Source organism: Gasterosteus aculeatus, chromosome 10 (assembly GCF_964276395.1).
Source record: "Gasterosteus aculeatus chromosome 10, fGasAcu3.hap1.1, whole genome shotgun sequence".
In the NCBI taxonomy this organism is placed as follows: Eukaryota; Metazoa; Chordata; class Actinopteri; order Perciformes; family Gasterosteidae; genus Gasterosteus; species Gasterosteus aculeatus.
Genome location: NC_135697.1, coordinates 7,083,055 through 7,104,700, shown reverse-complemented (window position 1 = coordinate 7,104,700; position 21,646 = coordinate 7,083,055). Strand labels below are relative to the sequence as shown.

The 21,646-nt window shown below is 47.1% G+C and overlaps 2 protein-coding genes across 14 annotated transcripts in view; both read left to right on the top strand.

The window, feature by feature from the left end:
- The window catches only part of pag1 (phosphoprotein membrane anchor with glycosphingolipid microdomains 1), a 34,568-nt gene extending 19,039 nt beyond the window's left edge, over positions 1-15,529 (top strand). For 3 of the 6 annotated variants that reach the window (XM_040188991.2, XM_040188987.2, XM_040188994.2), the window contains 7 exons: positions 5,042-5,273; positions 5,559-5,616; positions 8,507-8,597; positions 8,768-8,937; positions 9,185-9,625; positions 12,615-12,674; positions 12,800-15,529. In XM_040188991.2, the coding sequence (XP_040044925.2) occupies positions 5,086-5,273; positions 5,559-5,616; positions 8,507-8,597; positions 8,768-8,937; positions 9,185-9,625; positions 12,615-12,674; positions 12,800-13,165 (1,374 nt within the window). In that variant the 5' untranslated portion in view covers positions 5,042-5,085 and the 3' untranslated portion in view covers positions 13,166-15,529. Of the gene's footprint in view, positions 1-4,070; positions 4,107-5,041; positions 5,274-5,558; positions 5,617-8,506; positions 8,598-8,767; positions 8,938-9,184; positions 9,626-12,614; positions 12,675-12,799 lie in introns of all 6 variants that reach the window. The other 3 variants (XM_040188988.2, XM_040188993.2, XM_040188992.2) reach the window with 3 other exon arrangements.
- A 921-nt stretch (positions 15,530-16,450) lies between these two features.
- znf704 (zinc finger protein 704) overlaps positions 16,451-21,646 on the top strand; it is a 29,062-nt gene continuing 23,866 nt past the window's right edge. For 4 of the 8 annotated variants that reach the window (XM_078081393.1, XM_040188986.2, XM_040188984.2 and 1 more), the window contains exons 1-2: positions 16,546-17,469; positions 21,361-21,503. In XM_078081393.1, coding sequence (XP_077937519.1) covers positions 17,212-17,469; positions 21,361-21,503 — 401 coding nt within the window. In that variant the 5' untranslated portion in view covers positions 16,546-17,211. Of the gene's footprint in view, positions 17,470-21,360; positions 21,504-21,646 lie in introns of all 8 variants that reach the window. The other 4 variants (XM_078081395.1, XM_078081394.1, XM_040188985.2 and 1 more) reach the window with 3 other exon arrangements.

Below are 21,646 nucleotides of genomic sequence, written 5' to 3'. Positions count from 1 at the left end.
TGCAGCTTTGTGTGCATCCAGTTTGAAGTACACTGGTTTCTGGCTCAGTGGCGTTGCTGCGCGGAAAAACATCTGCAGGCAGCGGGAGATTTTACAGTCTGAAAATATGGGGGAGGAAGACAGGAAATGTGTCTCTCCCATGGGGCCGTGTGACATTAACTAGAGGCAGATCTTTCGGGGACGGGCAAACCCACGTGCGCACGCACACACAGCCTCTGTGAACAAGGCCTGGAAGGTCAGGACACGAATACGGGAGAAGAGAGCTCTGTCATTCCCAGCGAAGACTAAAGACACATGTTGCAGTTTCTGTGGTTTAGCAGCTGGAATGGATTCAGGGGGAAAAGGCGCTGAATTCTTGCCGGATTTCTCCAGGCGACCACAAGACCTTATCAGAAAGTGGTCGCGCATAGAGTCAACCTGTGTGCTTTGTTGTGGTAGAGAATGCATCCAGAGAAGAAGAAGAAGAAGAAGAAGAAGAAGAAATTACTACAATATGTGCAAAATGAAGAATGAAAGATTGAGATTATTGGCCTCATGGCTGTTGGATCTCTTCGGATCTGTTTCCATCACGGAAAACTTTGGGACGGGAAACGTTTATCTGCCATGCTTCATGTTTCGTTTATGACGAGTCCCCAAGTGGGAGATTGATGTGAATGCTTGCGATAGCAGAGACAGCTACTGCATCTCGCAGTGTATGGAGGAGGATCTGTAATATGAGCGAGGGACGTAGGGGATGTGAGGGAGGGAGGCAGGAAGGGAGGGAGAAATTGAGGAGCCTTGCTGAATTATGCAGTTTCAATTTTACCCATTTAGGGAGGATAGATCAATTCCTCATGCTAAAACCATTAACCCTTAGGATGGGCGGCGTTGCCGTGGCAACACAAATGATGTCTGCTGATCGGAAGCACCTGTTTTCAAGGCCGCAGACACTCACATTGCTAACATTGCACAGGCGCCCATGCCGACAATTCAATTTAACAGATATATCTGCCTGTGTGTGTGTGTGTGTGTGTGTCTTTTTGTAGAATTCAATTGCATTGTCTCTTTTAAAGCTGGGTGCCTCTTGCACTGCAGCCTGTGGGTAGCAGTATTTCATCATCAAACCTCCCTGGGGGGCGTGTGTGTGTGTGTTTGTGTGTGTGCGCATGTGTGTCACTATCACTATGTGTGCTTTCCCTCCTGGGCGTCCTTAGGCACTTCGCTCAGAGTCCTCCCCTCTCTCCACTGCATTCTGTTTCCTTTTGGTTGCATTATGGTTTTTGCACATCTTGATGAGCCCCCAACCCCTCCACCCCCGCCCACTTTCTCGCTTTTTCTTCCGGCCTCCCCTCTCTCTTGGCAGCAGTCCCCTATCCTTCTTCTCCCCTCCCCCATTCCTCCCGCCCCCATCCTCCAAATGGCCCTCTGGTCAGGACACAAGGTGGTTAGTGGTGTGGTTATTTATCATTTGGCGCATCCATGTTTTTTCTCAGGATGACCAAAGGAGATCGAGCTGAAAGTCCTTGGTGCATTCAGTTTGAATGTATTTATTCATGTATGGAGATTCAAAGTGAAGAAACTGTTATTCTATTTTAATGGGTTCTATTCCAAATGTCAGAGTGTTTCCTATTATTGGAGAAAACAACAATGCAGAGACCCTGCAGGGTTCAGTGTTGCTGTTAGTGTGCAAATGGCTGTTGGTTTCGGCTTAGACCTCCTTAGGTATCATTTATTAATACTTAATATGCATTGTGTGTATGCATGTATTCATCCCCCAGAACATAAGCAGGGCTTTTCAATAGAAGGCTTTTTGTAACAATCCTGCTTCATTTTCCAAAAATGGGGCACAAAAAGGAGTCCCTGCAGACGAAGCAACTATTCTCCTTCAGTTTGGAACTCCTATATAACGCTGCTTCGAGCAGTGCTCCACAGCAGCACGACTGCTTATAGAAGACTTCTCCCCTCAAAGCTGGATTATTTATTATTGTGGAAATGCCTCTGGCTCTCCTCTGAGAAGCTTCCTGGGGCTCATTTCTCCGCAGCCTCCCAGCTGTAAACCTTCCCCATATGTGTGTGCACCCAGAGGACCCTGCAGAGAGACGCATCACGCAGCCACTCAGGCAACCCGGGAAAGTCGAGCATCGTTGTGCCGGTGGATGTTAATTCTCTATTTTGTCGCTGCCTGTCGCTACAGCTTGTACGACAGAAGAAAGTCACACACACACACATGGGTCTGCCTCCCTTGTACACTTCAATGTGAGGTAGAGTTTCTGCCCGTAGTTGCAAGGCCCAGATTGGATTCCTTGCCTCCTTGGCTGTAGTTTATTGCGGGGAAGGTTATGCCTTGATGGGGCTTGTGGTTATTCTCTGGGCTGTGTGTGTGTGTGCGTGCGTGTGTGTACAGCTGGATGAGGGTAGAATTTGTATTTCTGCCTTTAATTCCCGAAACGCATTCTTTTTCAAATGGCTTTTCCAGGCGCTTATTTTCTATGGCATGAAACAGAAGACAGCCACACCAATTGTCTCTCTTCCAAGACTCCTGTTTTCTTTCATCGAAGCCTGAAAGCGCGGGAGAAAAGGGAGAGATGGCACAAGAGAGCACAGTGGGAGACCTTGGCGCTGGGTGTAACGTCACATGGCGCTGGCCTGAGAGGAGTTTTCCACAGTGGAAAAAAAAAAGATACTCGGGGGGTTTATGTGTGCTGCTTGTCAAGTTTTAAGGAATTAAGGATGTCCTCGGAGGGGAATATGGATGGTTTACTTCACACATATCTTCTGCTCAGCAGGGAAATATGTCAGTAATGTGATTCAGAGCTGCATCTGTATTTGTACTTTACTGGTTCTTCATGGCATTAGATTTAAGATGGACTTTTCTTTTAAATGTGGCATTGTAGAGGTGCAAGATACATCGGTGGTGTAGAACCCCTTCACGCATGCAGGGAGAAGAGTTGCTCCCTTTTCGGTGGTTACTGCCAAGTCTCAACATCTTGATTGGGTGACACAGAAGGTTCACTGTGACCTTAAAAAGGCATCTTGACAAAGGCGTCTCAACACCAGGTCCAACTTGTTCTCAGACACATCTCTCGGCCTTCGTCAGCGTAGGAAGTTACTCAGTTGTCACGGAGATTGTCTCTATCCGAGACTCGGCACAGTTACCTGTTGACAACTGAACCATCGCCATGACAACAAAGGGGCACCCTTGAGTATTTTTCAACCTCAGCTCCAGCATCTCCACGAACACCTTTTTCACATCCAGTACAAGTCCGGCTGAGATAAAATCGATGACATAAAAACACACGTACTACCACGGAATGCATTGCATTCAAAATCTTGTTTTTCTCCTTAGCGCTGATTGGAAGAGGAGATTGTTGCCATGGAGACACAGTGCGGCACAATTATTCTGTGCCAGCGGAGACCCGCGAGCGAGCCGGAGCACGGTGGCAGATAGTGACACCTGGACACGAGCCTCTGGGACCAGGAAACCATCAGTTAGTCAGCGATTAGCAACCTGACGACATTCTTACCAAACTGTGGACTCAACATGGGGGGGGGTCAGGGTCAAAGTGTACTAATCGGCCTGAACGTACGTACCCGGTGTAGCGGTGAAGATACAGAGGACACGGCAGCTTGCGGAGGGCGCGTGTACTGTATACGCGTGTCCATGTTTAACAGTGTGAAGAACACCGTCAATACCGTGTGTTACATGGTACACTTCAGAGATGAAGTCATGGTTATTATCCTCTCAGTTTCATGGACACCAGAGTCAATACATGTCAGTGTGTGTATGTCTGTGTGTGTGTGTGTGTGTGTGTGTGTGTGTGTGTGTGTGTGTGTGTGTGTGTGTGTGTGTGTGTGTGTGTGTGTGAGTCTGAGAGCTCGCTGGTAGCCTATTGTCCAATATGTAACTGATATGAGTATTAAAAACCACAAACATGCTCACAAGTCCCTCACCGCTCTCCCACATTTATGCATCAAAAACACACACACACACACACACACACACACACACACCACCACCAGCTGAGGATAAAATTGGGCCTCCACCTAAGCAGTAATCCCCCCGCTTTTCATCTTTATCTTCTCTCTCCCAGGCGCGTCCGTCCTGACTAATCATCCGAGGTGTCAAGGTGAGCTTGTGTTTGCCTGCCGTCAGCCACTCACGCTCCTCAGCAACACGAGCCGCGGCGTATTAAAAACAGGAATTCCTCTGTGTCCTTCTGAGGAACAAGTTTACAATGCGGCTTACCTGCGGCACCTTCTGATTCGCCACGAAACTCGCTGCAAGAATCCGAGGAGGCTTTCACAACTCCCGCAGTCGCATTAGCATAAGCAGAGGAACACAATGGAGTTTTTCACCCCAGGCAATAAATACACATGTTTTACATACGCGCACACGCGCACACAATATTCTCATCGCTCCAGACGGGGTTTTGACTCACGCACACGCCCTGAAAAGAGAGGTTGTCATGACTTGTCACCGTCTCCCGGCCCTGGTTGTCTGCTGGTTGAAAGGAGAAGGCCATGCGATCGAGGCCAGATAGGTGGACGCTGACTTCCTCTCACTGTCTCTCTCTCTCCGATCATCATGCTCAACATTGTCCACCACACGTCGGTTTGTTTGCAGAGTTTTCCCTAAGACTCCGCATCGGTGCCTCTCGCCTCCGCCGAGCTCGCGTATATGCTGCGTGCGCAGAGCCCAGAATGCCGGTGGTCGCGGAGGCTCTGGTGTGAGGGCCACACACTGCAGCACACCGCACTGCAGCGTGCGGCCCTGCTCCGTGCTGCCGCCTGCTGGCCATGCCGGCTCACTGCGTGCAGTTTGTTAGGTGCAGTTTGCTTGATTATGTTGTTCAGTAAATTGTTTGCTGTGCTCAACCAGCAATAATCACGTAGAGTTGGTCCACTACATATTTATTCTCACAAAATATAATGAGGATTTTCCTCCCGATTCATTTGCTGAAAGCTCTCTCTAAAGAGGAAATAATTGATCATACATTTTTCAAATAACTGGAACAACAATGTCCTGAATGTGTCGGCCATTATCTTCCCCGCGTTTCCTCAGGCGGTACCTGTCCGATGTCCTCTGCCCCCACAGTGTGATGCGCCATGGCTCCGGTGCTGAGAGGAGTGTGGTGGGGGTCCGAGGCCGGTGTCGTCGGGTCCGGGGCGGGAGCTGCTGCCGGCGTGGCGTTGTGGCCGGGCGGCGGGCAAGTGGTCCTGGTCATCGCCCTCAGCACCCTCACCGCCCTGCTGCTGGTCTCTGTGCTGCTGCTGCTGTGCGCCAGCTGCCAGGGGTGAGCACCATCTCTAATACGACCAAGGGAAAACACACAGAGCCATTTCATCCATCAGGGTCAACATTGCTTGAAGTAGAAGAAGAATCCATTAGACACCCTGTGATACCAACTCTCTAGGCAAATTACATTTAGTCCAAAAAAATAGCTTCATTTTCTTTTAGATTCAAGATTTTAACTATAACGCTGATAAATACTACAATATAAGGGCCGCCTGGTGTTATCTATATTTTCTAGTTTTCCACCATTCAAACCTCTCATCTCTCCATTCCTATTCGTCTCCAGGCAGAAGAAGGCCGTCAATGGACATCCTGTAGGAGACCATGAGAACCTCATGAACGGAGTGAGTTTCAATTCAGCTCTTAGCCTGCAATAGTATGTGTGAACTGTAGATGTTAAAGAAATTGTTTTACGTCTTGATAAATATGCAGGTTCTCGGTCTCAACGAGCTACATGCAGCTCTGCACTGAGCAGCAGCTTAGCTTAGCATAAAGACTGCCAATGCCATCGGACTATTTCTCGCCCTGAAGTTAATCCTTGAAAGGAAATAGTATTTTAGAGGATGTTTTTAGAGGGCCGTCCCTGAGGATTCACTTTCTAGAACGGTGGTTATGTTTAAAGCTTTGCTTCTTTGGTTTTTGATTGTATTTTGGTTTGAGGGGAACGTCCGTGTGTTTTTAGTCATTTTAACAGAAATTTTATTGCATATGTGTGAACACTCAACTCAACAATAACACACACACGTTTGCTAAACCTACACAGTCTCGCACACGTATGCAGACAAACCTGCCCCGTTTTTTTTTTTTTGTTAATTAGGTCGGCGTTCAATATCAGTTTTGGCTTCAAATGCGAGATGAGATAGAGCTCCCACATCGGCTGCCCGCCCAAATAACACATGTATATCCCATGACGAACACACACGCATTAACAAAAACACAAAAAGCAAAGCCTCCCTACACTCAGCTGATAGACAGCCTCCAGTTGTTGGTGGGATTGTTTCTCCATGACGAGGAAGTGGGCACACGTGGGACAGTCCACTGACTGCCACTTTCACATCATGTCATTACAGTATTGCATTTCTTTTGCATTAGTCAACGAAAGGTAGATATTTTAGTTCCCCGTTGACCTTTCTCTGCGTGCACTGCTCATAGTGACACCATGTCCTCTGGAACGTGGTGTTATGGTTATTACCAACTCCCACGATGCGGACGCTCCAGTGACCAAGCAACGTGTCGGTGTGACAAATGACTGGCTTTCACAGGCTAAGTGACATCCACTTACTCTCGCTGTCACTCCCTCTGGGGCTGTGTGTGCGTGCGTTGCCTTACATGCTACCGTGTGCACATTCAGATTCCTCAGGGCCGTTTTGTGTCTGATAGCCATCTTCCCTCTAACCCATTTAGATGACGGACCTCCTGGCGGCCTGTTAAACGGGGTTCTTTGTCTTTGCGAACGAGGGGAATCTGCTCTCCTTGCTCACCCACAAATCCTGTCTGACTGTCTTCCCTTTGTGAAGGCGCTTGTTCCCTTTTATTCCCTCAGAGGTTAAAATATGTTGCCTAATTGTTTGAATGTCATACAGCATTGATCTAGACTCATCAATAAACGCCGCAATGACAGTGTGAAGCTGTGGCGACTCGAAGAGACGGAAAAGAATAACTTCCTGTTTTATTCTCTTAACCACTTCCTGTCTTTGTTTAGTCGAAAGCCCCTTTTCCCTCCACAGCTGAGTTCAGGTTACAATCACCCCGCCTGTATTGAATCACCCATTCATCCATTCATCCATGTCAGGTTATCTATTGTCCCACCCCGAGTTGGACCTTTCAAGCCACTGTTCCCAGTGTTTGTTTTATGGTCTTTTTTTATTGCGAGACCATTTCTGTCTGCCTCTTGTGCTCGTGCTACATTTTGGTCCGTTTTGCAGAGTTGACATTTTGGCAGTAAAGATCCTGAGCTTGGAAAGAAGTTATTTTGTTGTTTTGTTACTCTGCGCCCGAGTCTCAGTCCTGATCCCTTACAGAAGCATTTTGGATCCCCATTAAGTTTGCAAAATGCTTCGGGAATCGGAAATTATGTGAGTTTAAAATGCACTCGATCATGTGGCCCCTGATCAGGATCTGGATGCGTAACAAAATAAGAAAAGAAAGATTGACTGGAAACACTTATGTCACAAAATAGTTAAAAGATGACATCATGGACCCCAGTAGTTATGAGAGTAATCGGCCGCTAGGGGGAGATGTGGAGCTTCTAAAACTCAACCTCCTGCTTGCACAGAAAGAAAACAACAAACCTGAACAAAGAGAATCCTGACTTGATGCAGTAGTTTACATGTTTTCTGCAGTGTTCTTCCCTCTCTTAGCAGGGAGTGATGGAGCGAGATCTGTTACTTCGGATACGAGGCGGTTTATCTCTAAAGTGTGTGTTGATGAATCGATTTGATCGTGCCCAGCACTAATAGCGAGGATCCATGTGGTTTCTTTTTAGGTTGCTGGCGAAGCCGATTTAGCTTCTGACTTGAGACGTAGCAGTAAAACAGCCCTTAACGTGTTTCAATGGTTCAAACGTAAGAAATATGTTGTTGTCGTTCAGCACCACTGGATCCATGCCGGTTATTCCCCACAGTGTTCTGTGCCTTTGCCCTTTTTTCATAGAGGAAGGGAAAGTAAAATACAGAAATGTCCCTGTGGACAACCACCGTTTTATTTTCTCTGGCATTTTCACTTCTATTGCCAGTCAATTTACCCTAAGTTTTACTGTGCTTATGTTCCTGAATGGGTTTCAATATCTCTTGAAAACAAACAAAATTGAAGTGACTCTGTAATAATGCAATCTTTTTTGGGCCGCTTCTTCAATTACTGTAGAGTACAATGTGAATCAGCAGTATTATGTCTTCATCAGGCAGATCGGTTTCTTTGCTCTAGATAACGTTAGCTCACTCTAGATGTCTTTTGTTGGTGGGTAAAAATACTCCACTAATAATTAAGCATTAGCATAGTTATAATGAACTGAAAGTACTCAGCAATGTGATTGTGAAATCTAAGAAAAACTCGGATAAAAAAACAAGGAAGTGGCTCATCATGACATGACAGTTCCCCAAAATCCTGATAACTTCTGAATACACGAAAGTGTAAAAGTGTATTTTGGTTCCTCAGAGAAATAATCAAAATAACCTCTTATCACTGCATGTTATGTCAGAGTTGATCTGATGAACATCTCCTCTTTTTGTTGTGCAGGTATCAGAGACGGTCAGCCAATCAGCAGACAGTCTAGCAACGGACGTGGCCATCAGCAGCTCTCATAACGGTCCTCTAACCAGCGGTACAAGTAAGCCGAGAGAGATAGCTCTAACCGAGCATGTCATATCCTACTAGTCTAGTTTGTCATCTATTTTAACGAGTAACAGAAAACTAAATAGTAATTAATCTATTCTGCAGTGTTAAAGAGACTTTCTTAGATTTCTTCTGTCTGTTCTTCCCCCCCCTCTGCTCTACCAGTCCTCACCGACACACAGGACACCAGTCCCCAGCCGTCAGAGGACATGCTCTCCAGCCAATCAGAGCTCCGGTCCTCCAAGTGTCCCCAGGACCGCGAGCTCCCGAGCATTCCCCCCAACAACGGCCTGATTGGGGACGGACCCCAAGCCTCGGGGGACAGCACCTATGAGGTTGATGTTTAAAGTCACCTTAGCAACAATCGTGGTTTTACTTTCCCTGAGCTCAGGAGTAGTGATTAGTTGGCAGTTTGTTTGCTTGATCGATGAAGCTAAATTTCAATGTATTAACTAATTAATATTTTTTCCGTGAGATGTTGATGTATTTATTCTTTTTACAGTTCAATAAAAGAGGAGCACTAACCTTGTTTTTGGTGTACGAGAATGTTAAGGAGCCAGTGCGTGTGTGTGTGTCATCAAGGTGGTGAAGGAGATCGCCGCGGCGTCCCGTGACGTCAGCGTGGAGGACTCCCTGTACGACACGGTCAAGGAGCTCAAAGACCCCCCCGCTCAGCTCGGCCTCCCCAACGGTACCATCGAGCTGAGCCCCGATGAACCTCCCCACCACCCCGCCGCCCTTCTCAACGGACACCTCAGCCCCTGCACCCCTGAGCGGGGGCCCCTGTGCGCCGGGGTGGAGTACGCCTCCGTCGACCTGAATAAGAAGAGTCGCCACAGCGCCGACATGGAGGCCAGAAGGCGCTCGGAGAACGCCGGCGTTCTCTCCGGCGAACCTGTGGACGAACCAGAGGAGGACCTCCCTCCGCCGGTACCAGAGAAGGTTCTGGATGAAAACGACAACCAGCCAGGAGTGATGAACACACACACACAGCTGGCTGAGGCTGGGCTGCACAATGGAGAGGTGAGAACGCTGCGTGTGTGTGTGTGACATTTACAGGACCAAATAAGGGATTTAGATTGACGATACTGTTCTTTTCAATGCTGCCATCTGACCAACTCATTCTTGAGAAAAAGGTCAGACGGTAATAGTAATGTAGTCATCATGTTCCTTTTTACGCATGTTAAAGATCATTTTAGCAAGACAAAAAAAACGCCGAGATTTGCCATCGGCACAATGATCATCTGCTAAAACTGCATGCGAGAAGACCTGAATGTCCCCCCCCAGGCATGGAGGGTGAGAGAGACATTGAGTCGGGAGGCAGTGAGATAGAGCAAGAAAGCAAGAAGAAGGAGAAAAAGGAACCCAGCGGCACACAGAGGCGTCATGAACGGAGCCCTCCACACCAACACACCCTCTCTGTCAATCTGCCACTAAGCTGCATGTGGCAGATTCTCTTCCCGTCATAAGATCTGCTCGTATTCTTCTCCTGCTCCCGCTGGGTTGCGTTCCCTCTCCCCTCAATGGAAGGGTCATTATTATGGTTCGTGTAGCGGCGGGGGCCGTGAGGGTTGCTCTACCAGTCACCCCCCCTTTTTGTTTTTTGGACTGAAGTACCTCCATGATCATCGGATGGAGCGCTGTACAGTTTGCTGTAGGCAGCAATGGCGCGCAGAGCATGAATCTTGATGATTTTTATAAATCCCCTGTCTATTCCTTCAGTTTAAGTTGGATTTGTTTATCGGTATGTGGAGCCTCACTTAACTGCCAGCCTCAAAGTCTACGCACTGGCCTCCTACTTCAACTTTGACCTGCTGTCCCGGGCCGTCGTTGTGCAACGAGGATTTAGCAGCAACAGTTCAGATGGTGCTTTCATTTCTTCAGATAAAGAGGCTTGGATTATCTGCTTGATGAATTGTTTACAACCGGTTCTACTTTCTTTATTCCGTTTGACTTACCACAACTGATAAAAATGAATTGCAGTAAACCAGAACTGTCTCTTGAGATATTTGGAATATCTGCTGCTCAATCGGATCATCTGATCTGTGCCGAATCTGTGATCTGACGTAGTGAGCTGTCGCATATGTATAAAAAATGTATTAATAGATGCATGTGTTTGTGTGTGTGTGTGTGTGTGTCGTGTACTTGTGTCTGAGACTAGTGAGCGCCAGCTGGCCACTATAACTATGACAGTCTGGCTTCATGATTGATCACATGGGCCATAGATACTCCCGCTCTGTCTCTGTCACACACACAGACACACACCAGGAAAGGCCAGGGTGCCTTGCATGTAAATGTCTGAGAGGAATCCCCTCGGGTAGCAGCTCCGTGAGTGCTGCTCATGCACACAGAGGCGGGCTGTCTCATAAACGCACATTTTCCCTCACATGAGCCAACATTTGCTGCAGAAACGAACCCACACACACACACACACACACACTGACTTGTGATCTTTCATTTACAGCCTTTGTGATCCCGCGTTCACACTTGTTTTGCAGCAGCGTGCGTGTATGCGTGTCGCCTGGGGGCTTTCCATGTGAGGTGCAGGAAATTCATTTGACCCAGTCGCTGGGCTGCAGGGACGCGGTCCAGGTAAACTGCCACAGTCTGCAGCATTGAAGTCCTTGTCGCTAAAGGGAAACGCTATTGTTGGATAGAGGATTTCGAGGATGTAACAGGTGTGTGTTGGTGTGCTGTAGGTCATAATGGGAGTTGCTGTTGAACGAGCCAAACGCGAATGTGAGATAATCTTTGTTGATGTACTCTTTCTAATTTGTACATGTGTGTCAACGTGTGCGTCAACATGATTGACACCCGTGTCGTACATCTTCTGAGGCCGCTGTAATCAGCTTACTGTCATTCTCGCGTGTCCTGTGTGTCATTGTGTCTTCATACTTACACATACACACATTCGCCTGATCCTCTTTTATTTCAAATAAACACACACGTCAAAATATGAATCAATCAGATGGCTCAATGTATGTGTGACAACAAACCACACATCCACGCACCCATACACATGAACATGAAGCAATAGTATTCATTCAGGCTTTTTGAAAAAAATGGCAGAGAAACGTGCGCGCAAGAAGATACTGCGACACATGGCTGAAGCGAACGCTTCGACGGATGATCTCTGTGTTCTACCTTCAGCTTGTGTAAGCGAGCGCCCATGACAACCGCCTAGTGCTCTGCCTGGTGGACAGCTTTGCTTTCCTCTCAAGCACGTTAGCATTAACCTTGGTGGATCTGACCGAGGACACTCGGCCAATCAGAATTTGTTCCTTTCACTGAGTCACAAAAAAAAAAGGATTTTGTCTTCGAAAGGTGTGTAACAAAAGTCCTGGAGTTATTTCGTCGGTATTGAGGTTCTCGTTAGACTCCCGAGCTGTTTGCTGCGTTGTTGTCGGTTGATAAATGGCTCCCTCATCGACCACAGAGCAAAGTGGACAAACATCACACACTCTGTCACTGAATATTGACTTTTACCAGTAATTTCCTTAATGAATGGGGGGTGATATTCGCCATTAGCTTCACGTGTATCACAGCAGAAGCGGCACATGTGGAGCTTGTTTCTCTGGAAATAGTTTAGAAGTTCGCTTTATTAATCGTTCACCAAGTTCAAGGTTTCTCAAAGAGATTCTCCGGCGCTGGTCGTGTTTTTGAAAAAGTGTCAATGGTTTGCCCACCGGTTTTGATGATAAAGATCAAGGAGAACTGCAACTGTTTCTCAGTCACATTCCCTCAACATTGTTTGGATCCACTTTGTTGCAACATTAATTTTTAGTGTCAGAACTTTATGCTTTTTATAGTACGACAAACCGTTTAAACTCTATAAATTCCTTTTTATAACTGGAACTTGCCACCAAATACAAATGTGGGATAATCCCTCAAATGCAGCCGCTTTTAAGAGTAAGCCTCCGCTTCATAGTTTTCAACATCTGATTTTGCCCTCAGTCTTTTCTCCCACTATGAACCATATCTAAATCCACCTTTTTGTTCTTTCCTCCTCCAGTTACACTCCCCTCTGTCTCCTGCGCTGGGGTTCGACAACCACATTCTGTCAGACAATGAGGTAAGTGTGTGTTAAACTCCCTTATTTCTCAAACTACCGGCTCCTCTCTCCCTCGGGACAGCAGCGCTTTACTCTGTCAGTGTAGAAATGAAGGGAAAGTCCCGTGTTTCTCCTCTGCTCCTCAGTCAGCAGTGTACTCTATGGTCCGCAAAACCAACGGTGACGTTGCCGAGAACGAGGAGGACAACGAGCACGACTACAGCAGCATCGCAGAGCTCAAAGGCCTCGTCCCGGCCTCATCCTCCAGTGACCTCTACGCCACCGTCCGAGACATCTACGGCCAGCCCGACGACGAGTCCCGGCAGGGGGGAGACCCCGCGTCGGACCGCGCAGACCCCGGCTACGAAACCATCCGCATCCCGAAGGCCGGAAGCCCGGACGATGACCACTGGGACGGTCCGGGGGCAGAAGGGTCGGACGCCGCCAAGGCAGAGCACGACTACGAGTGCGTCGGGGAGTTGGGCCTGGGCCGGGAAACGTCCCGCCTCTAAATTCCTCCGCCCCCCTCCGTTGTCTTCACCTGTGGAGCTGTGGGAGACGCCTCCTCGCTGACTTCTCTGCAGTGCCGTGAACCTGACAGGAAGCTGGCCAGAGAACGGCTCGCCGCGGCATCCATCATCAACGTGTCCGCTTTACAGCGTGGGTACGGTTTGTCATATCTGGACTTTTAATTTATCAGGCGAATATCATTGGTACCGGTAGCCCTGACAGAAGCTGGACGGTAGTCCCTCAGTCAGTGGGCATTAATCATATGAATGATTGCACTTTGGATCATCATTAAAATCCTCTTTTCCCTTTTTGACAACAGTCCTGGAGACTTTTAACATCACTCGATAAAAGAAATCCAAATAATATAAATATCAAATCAGAACCAACTTGCAGCAAATGGTTAGCTGAGAACACAATCAGTGCCTGCGATATAAAAAAATAATTCTGTGCCATATAATGATGAAATTCATGCACTTACTGTACTTATGAAGGTGATTATTTGTATGCCTCTTCTGCAGCTGCTAGTGTGGTTCTAGCTTCTCTAGCTGACTCAGTGTCACGTCGTATTGAAGTGTCAGATGGTGCGTTTCCTGCTATTCGGCGCGAGGTTCAGCAGCACCGTCACTGTGCACCGTCACAGAGAGCAGAAAGTCTCATCTGTGACCGAATAGGTAGTGGAGACTATTTGTTAGAAATAGAATGGAAAACCTTTTGTCTGCTACATACATTTCACTGCAATCGAGAGCTAAGCGGAGCAACGCGGTCTCACAATACATTTTGTAAGCATTTTTATACATTCTATGGACCATGGCAATTTATTTGGTGAATTTTGTATTTATTTAAGGATGTATGTTGTTGTGTAAATGTATCTTTGGGAGAGACAATTAAATAGGCTTCTCTGGAAGTTTCTAGACATTTTATTTAGAGAATAAAGTGTTTGTGTGTAAAGGACAGAGAAAAAGGTACACTTTCCAATGATTTTAACTTTTTTTTAAGAATTCATTGTTAAAAAAAAAAACATATGTGAAAATATTTTCTTTTTTTTCATTTTGCACAGGATTCTACACAAATGATGTGTTAAAATGTGATGATAGGACATAGCAAACAAACAAGGCAAAGTGTACTTTGGGGGTTTCGTGGTCTTTCGAGCCGACTCTTGGTACCGTATGCAGCCCTCAGCTGGTGTCCCGGATGATTTTTAAGCACAAGGTTTAATATCACGGTACTGCATTTACATACAGCTTCACAAAAGCTTTGTCACAATCCCGCTATAGCCCTGCACAATTTAAATATGTTATGCTTTTTAACTTACTTGTAGCACTATGAGAAAACCATATCTGTGTTTGTAGCTTGTACTGACGACATGCCAACTACGGCTTGTATAGGAGCACTATTCTTAATCAACTGCTACTCGCTGGAAGGTTTATGTAAGCTTTTACTTATTTGTACAATGTCCAGAGTGGTATCATTTTAAAATGTATCTGCTAAGAGCACTGATGTCTGCATTGTTTTAAGGAAAACCGTCCAATGGTTTTAAAAGAAATCTTATTATTACTCAAAGTTGTCAAATAGCCTTTTGAACCCTGAGAAGTAGTAACCAATGAAATGTCAGAAATATGGTACAATGTTTTGGTACGTGTATTTTAAGACAAATGGAGTGTGGTACTTTGTTTTTTACTGTGTCAATACTGTTTGATGTTTGTTTTCAAATTCAACAGGGTCAATGCGTTTTGCTGTAAATATGTATTTCACTGCTACAGTATCTCTCCTCTTTGCAGAAAGATGTGCTTCAACCGTTCTAATCACATCCAATATCAGAGCATCTCCAGCCTTCGTCTATATTTCATTAGACATGCGCCCAACAATGCTACAATCCAGTATTCAAGTATTTAATGAACAAAACCTATTAAAGAAATATGATGTTACACTGATGCTACCAAATGATGCGGCCGGGTAACATCTTTGGTTCCATTGTTTAGATATAATGGGTTTTAAAGAATGCTGTCAATGACCTTAGAGGAAATGATCCAATCAAATTAGCTGTTAATGCTGAATTTTTACCAAACACACAACAATTAGCTATTCTGTTGTCTGTCTTGGTCATAGAAACAGCCACACGTGGGAATGTGGGAGGTTCGGAGATGCTCCGCTGCTGCCTCTCCTTTAGCTTTGCTACTCCCACGATGGGACCATTTGTTCCCCGTGCAACCAGCAGACGACCGCATGGTGACACAGGCCTTTGATCACAGGACAAAGCCTGTTTTTGAAGCTATGGCCACATCTGTCACCAATCTTTCCCGTTTCCATTCTCTGCATGTAAATATTTTATCACATGAATTGTTCTATTAAAATATATATATAATATATTTTGTCTTTGTGTATTTCTTTTCACTGGGGATGATGTCATCTAGAAAGAGTGTATGCTTTGTATGATATTTTAAAAAAGACCACGCGGGTTGGCGTCATGTGGGTTGGCGTCAATGAGGCTTTTTGTGCCTGTGATAAGATACATCGGTGCATTCTCTCTGCCATGCAGGGCGATGATCGCGACCAGTGCTGAACTTGATTTATCACACCACTGCGTACTTTACAATCAAAAGGGAGATATTCATCAGCTACATCTTTCTTACTCAGAGAGCAACAACTCGAATGATATTGGGAGATATAGACCTTTTTTATTTAGTACAGAGTATAACTACATGAGCGTGTCTGTGAGTACTGTTACGGTAAAAATACATTTTTGACTGCTGGCTCATCAAATAACGGTATCACAGTGTTTCTGGCAAAGCTGGCCTCACCTTTATATATTTGAATTTGATACATATTTGCATACCTCAGCTATATTTAGTTTGAACATGATGCACTTTCCTTCATTGCATCATCAACTGAATGATCTACAGGGGCTGATTCAAATGTGGGTTGGCTATTACCATACATAACAATCAAGTAATAACAGCATTTCAAAAATAAAATGATTCAAATAACCCTTTTGATTACATTCACAAAAACGAGACCGGTGTAGTTAATTACTTTAATTTTAGAAACAGATCATAGTAATTCAGAACTCCCATGGCACCTGGAAAGTAGGCGACATGCCTTTAACAACTAGGTTATGGCATAAAAACTTATTTTCCGTAGCCTCAATTCCCTTTTCTCTCCTTCTTCCCTTCTGCCGTGCACCCTCCCTCCTCGTCCCCTCTCCATCCTTGCGTCATTGTTTTGAGTGTAGCATCCTCCCCGGCCCGCGTTACCTTCTGTGGGAGGAGAGGGCGGAGCGGTGGAGGCTTGTGGAGGCGTGTGCTGCCCCGACCAATCACAGCCCGCCCTGGCCGCTGGACCGCACATGTTTACAGGCAGCATTCCGCCGGTAGAGGCTCCGCTCGGTCGGGGAAAAGCACGGACCGGAGCGCCCAGTAGCCGGACCGGAGTCACGCTAGGGTCGTGTTTTTCGACCGGTTTCGGCTCGTGCGGCGGCACGACGACGCGCACGGAACCGGCGAAGCGAGACCATTCGACGCGTCTGCCGCCGCTATTCGACGCCCCGGTCGCCAGCTCGCGACTGAGCCGCGACGTCCTCCGGTCGTGTGCAAAAGTCACTTCGATTCCGGGACGAGGGCGCCGGTCCGCGTCTTCCCGCCGCCCTCCGAGCTCGCAGGGAGCAGTTGGGAAAACAAACATGTCGAGCGGATGAGGATTGGTAGCCGGTTATATGTGGAGGATTTTTTTTAGCGGCAAAACGAGTCGCGTCCGTGTTGTCGTTGTTTTTCTTCTCTCCTCTAATCCAAAGTGCTCCTTCGGGTTTTCGGTGCTCTCGTGTTCGGCTCATTGTAGGCCGCCGTTCGGAGCGTCTCCCCCCCCCGAGTATGTTGCCGCCTTCTAACCTTCTACCGGCGGAGCGCTGCGGGCTCGTGTTTTTCTCGACGTTGTTTTGCCGGTTCGAATTCGACACTTGAGGGTTTAAATACAGCGTGTTTGGTTTTTTTTTTCTCGCGGCTCTCGAGTTTAGTGAGACACACTTTTTTTCGTTTTTTCTTTTTCTTTTTAAACAATGCACACGAGGCGTTTGGTGAAGCGGTCGATCCTCGGCAGCCGCGTTTACGCGCCGAGTCCGACGGGGGACGGCGCCCCGGTGACCGGAGTGGTGCAGGCTGTCAAGCAGGAGAACAGAGACGTGCACGCCGGCGCCCGCCACAGCGTCTACACCGTGCTCATGCAGGACGGGAGCCTGAAGGAGTTCTCCGAGGAGGAGATCGCCGCGGGGATCAACCACACCGCAGCCAAAGGACCGCTTAAGTCCAGCTTGAAGGTGCGTGTGGCCGCGCGTGCGCGTGGAGAGAGAGCGTCCCGACCGGCAGGCAGCGCTTCGCTGCTTTTTTTTCTCTCGTTGTTTTGCAGCGTTTAACCACTTCTTGTATGGAGCGGATTTAACGGTTCCACCACCAACACCACCCTTATGCTGCTGCTGCTCCTCAATGTAACATCCAACCGGCGGGGACTAAAGCAGCTCACCGTAGACATATTGCACATGCGTTTGCATATTGCATCGACAGTCGTAACATTTGGCGACATGATGATATATATATATATATATATATATATATATATATATATATATATTTATATTTATATTTAAGACAAAGGCCCCGGTAGCGCCCTGCGCAATGTTTATGTGGGCCGGTGGGAGGGTAGGGTGAGGAAAACAAACGCTCTGACTGCAGCCTTTCGGACTGGCGTGGAGACCCGGCGCGCGGCTTTATATACATGTCGTGTCCAAATGCAGACAATTCAGTGGATCATTAATTGCACGAATGCACTGTAATGATGTATCATGTTTTGGACATTTTCATAGATGGATAATGCTGCAGCTTGTTGCCCTGTTGAATATTATATGGCGTCATGCGAAGTCATTCTGCACGACGAGGCTGTAATTGTTTAGCAACTCCTGAATATAGATGTGACGTTTGAGGCAGAATGGGACGTTTACGAGGATGTCCAAACGTGTAATCCTGATATGGGCCCAATTAGCGTGACCTAATTGGCTTCATCTCCAACCTCAGATGTAGATTGTGTGCATGCATTGTGCAAATCCATCTCTTGGATAAAAACATAGTTTTTTGGTTTACGGGAAGTGTCTCTGTGTGTGTGTGTGTGTGTGTGTGTGTGTGTGTGTGTTGTCCTTTTCACAGTGAGGGAGTGACGGAGGAATGCATGTGACCAAATAACGGCTTGTTTACTCCTTCGATGGCTCGTCTGCTGATTTCAAATCTATTTTCTGTAGTTTTGTGGCCATATTTGCGCTGACGTGTGCTTTGCTTTACATTTCTATTGTCGAAGTAACTTACTGGCTTTTCTCTTAAGTCTTATTTTAGCAACCAAAACAGAAATGTTGGGCTGCTGTTTGTCACCACACAAACCGCTGGACCGCTCACATTTTACCTTTACCACATGAATTACCTTTATGTAAATTCAAGAGAGGGAGGGAGTTCATCTCCTCAGAAAAGCTTAAGTTGTAAATAAATCTTTAAAAAAACTGGCGTGTAGAACCTTAGAAAAGAGACGGCCCTGCGTGGAGAACTGTGGTGGGACATGCGTTTCAAACTTAGGACCATTGTTTTATTTTTCACTCGGTCAAGTCGCTTCCAGCACTCAAGCGCCGCTGAGGTCGAAAACAAGCCATAAATTGGGGAGGAGGGGTGACTTGTGCACGCGTGTGTGTGTGTGTGTGTGTGTGTGTGTGTGTGTGTGTGTGTACACGTGGCTCTGGCTTGTGTTTTCCCCCTGCATGGATGTGCTTGCTCCCACATGTGTATGTGTTTGTTGGATGAGTTAAGAGCTAACTGGGGGGGGGGGGTGTTGTTTGTGAGGGCACGCCGCCCCGTTTGAGCAGCAGCTGTATACAATAAAGCGGGCTACCCACACGATGGCAACGGGTGTTGTGCTGCAAAGAATCTGCATGCATGGCACATTGCCAAGTGCGGCAAACAAATGCCCAATGTTCTGAAAGGTGGGGGTGAGTGGGGGGGGGCAGAATGCCACTTGTTGGTCTGTGCGAGTGTGCGTTGAGCGGGCAGATCCCTCGCCGCCAGCAAGGAGGCGTTGACTTGTTTTGGTTTTGCCGCTTCTTTTGTTGTCCTTCGTTTGCCGTTTGCGGGCCGACGTGGGAGTCAATGAAGCAAGCCTGTTGACGGGAGCTGAGTGAGTCTTTGTTCTGAGGGGGGGGTGGGTGGGTGGGGGGGCAGGAGGGGTCCAGGCAGGCGTCGGCTGTCCTTGTTGGTCGACTGAGCAGCAGCATGAAGCAAGGCGACCTGGACGAGATGAACCGATGAAACGGTCACACATTTAGTCCCATGGTCCTTCAAAAGTATTTGTGTCTCTCATTGGGGGAAAAAACGACTTCAACACGGCGGCAGACACTGCGGTTCACTTCCTCTATTCCCCTAAACCATTTGGTATCAAATGAAGATATCTATTTGTGATTTGCTGTTGCAGTTTCAACACAATTGATCTGTATCAAGTGATCACGTGGCCTGTAGTTAGTTTCATACGGTATAAAGGTTCCTTGAGTTCCTTTTAGAATATATTCTGTTATACGCTTTAGATAAATGTTACAGTAGTAAAATACATGATATGGTTCATTCGTATGTAATAACCTTGTTGTACATGCGTTTAATGTACTTTTGGGGATCCATGACACCAATTGTAAACAGCTGTCAGCAAGTTTACAATAGATGACAACAGCTGCCATGTAAGTAAAAAAAAAGAATGAGTCACATGTTATGTAAAAAGGGTAAATCTAATATTTCAGCTGCAGTGTAACGTCCTGACTCGATGCATTAGATGTGCCAATACAACAAAATACTTCCAAGCAACAAAGAATGTGTGCAAAGAGACACATTCGGTCCACGGGATTCACTGTACTGTGTCAGCGCTCCTCATCATGACCTTTGACCCATTAAGGCTCTAGATGCTTTTTAGCGCTTGTCAAACGGCCCAAAGCAAGTCGGTTATGAGTTTCTGTGTGAGTGGGAGCAATGAGCGATAAAGGGTGGAGGAATGAGGGACACTGGCTATTTATTAGATACACACACACACACACACGCATGCACCAGCTTTGACATGTGCAGCTCACATTTCACAACCGATTTGTTATGCGTCACAATATCCTGGCCCTGTGAAAGGCCATCATTCATGCGCTCGGTGAAAGGATAAAATTGCTGTTGTTTTTTCCCCGCGCAGTCCCCTCGTTGCACACAAACCCCTGATCTTCCCCGAGCCGCTGTGTAATTCATCTTGTTGTTCTAACTCAAGTCTGTGATTTCACAGAGGGGGTTTCACACCGCGGAGCGTTTGCACGACCAGCCTCTATCATGAGCGATACTCATTTCATTAATTCCAAATACATTGTTCTTGTGGTGTGGTGTGTGTGTGTGTGTGTGATTGACGACGGTGCCGTTGTTCTTTCCACTGTCAGCCCTAATTGTGTTGCGGTGCTTTGAGATAAGGGTCTAGATTAGAGGGGACCACTAGGTCGATCGCGGAGGCGCTGCCGTTGTTTTTAAAACGTCACACATGCGCAATCCTTGCTTACCAGCGGGCGTGTTTAGTTTAATTCAAAAGCAACCCTGGCTGGTCATCAATCCGTGCGAGTCATCTGAGTAAGGTGACGACAGAGAACGCGTAGAGCGCTTGTGACGGTTCCTCCTCCTGACAGGTGTGAGGCTCGTGTGTTTTTTTGTTGTTGTATCGGCTTGTTTTGTGCTGCCGGTATGCAGCGCTGTTGTTCCGTTTGGTTACCGCTACTACTCGTTCGCCCGACTACTACACCCCTCCTCCGCCCCACCCCACCCCCACGTATATCACCAAAATAGCGCTGTCATGCTGCCAACAGTAACTTGTGGTTTTCAGTTTGAAACCCCAAAACTATGCCAGGAAGTAAAGAAAACATCCTTGACCACTAAGCAGTTTTTTGACCCAATTTGTTTTTTGAAAAGCCCCCAGAGTTCTATAACCATGTTGTACTACCTCATTAGTGGGTCATTTTAACGGGCTGCAGCCTTTACAAACGAACGCTTGTTTCTGTGCTCTCCTCATCACCCACAACACCCCCGTGTATTCCTGCATCAGCAGTTGGTTACCCACCTGTCAACATGGTTCTCCACCCAAGCACTGACTCCATCTTCTGTGCACCCCTCTCCAGCAGAGCTCCTGCAACGGAGCCCCAGAGAGCCACATGGTGGACGGCTTCTCCCTCAGCCCGGAGGCCTCCGACACCCGGTCGGTGTCCCTGCTGGAGCAGAAACGCAAAGTGGTCTCCTCCAGCATCGACGTCCCCCATGCAAGGTAGGTCTGTGCGTGCGCCTGCGTGCGTGCGTGCGTGTGCGCGCCCGCGTGCATACCAGCATGCCAGTGCTTTGACCGCGCCAGTGTGATTCCTGTATTAACGAGGTTTGGGTTGAGTTCCCACATGCAAATCCCATATACAT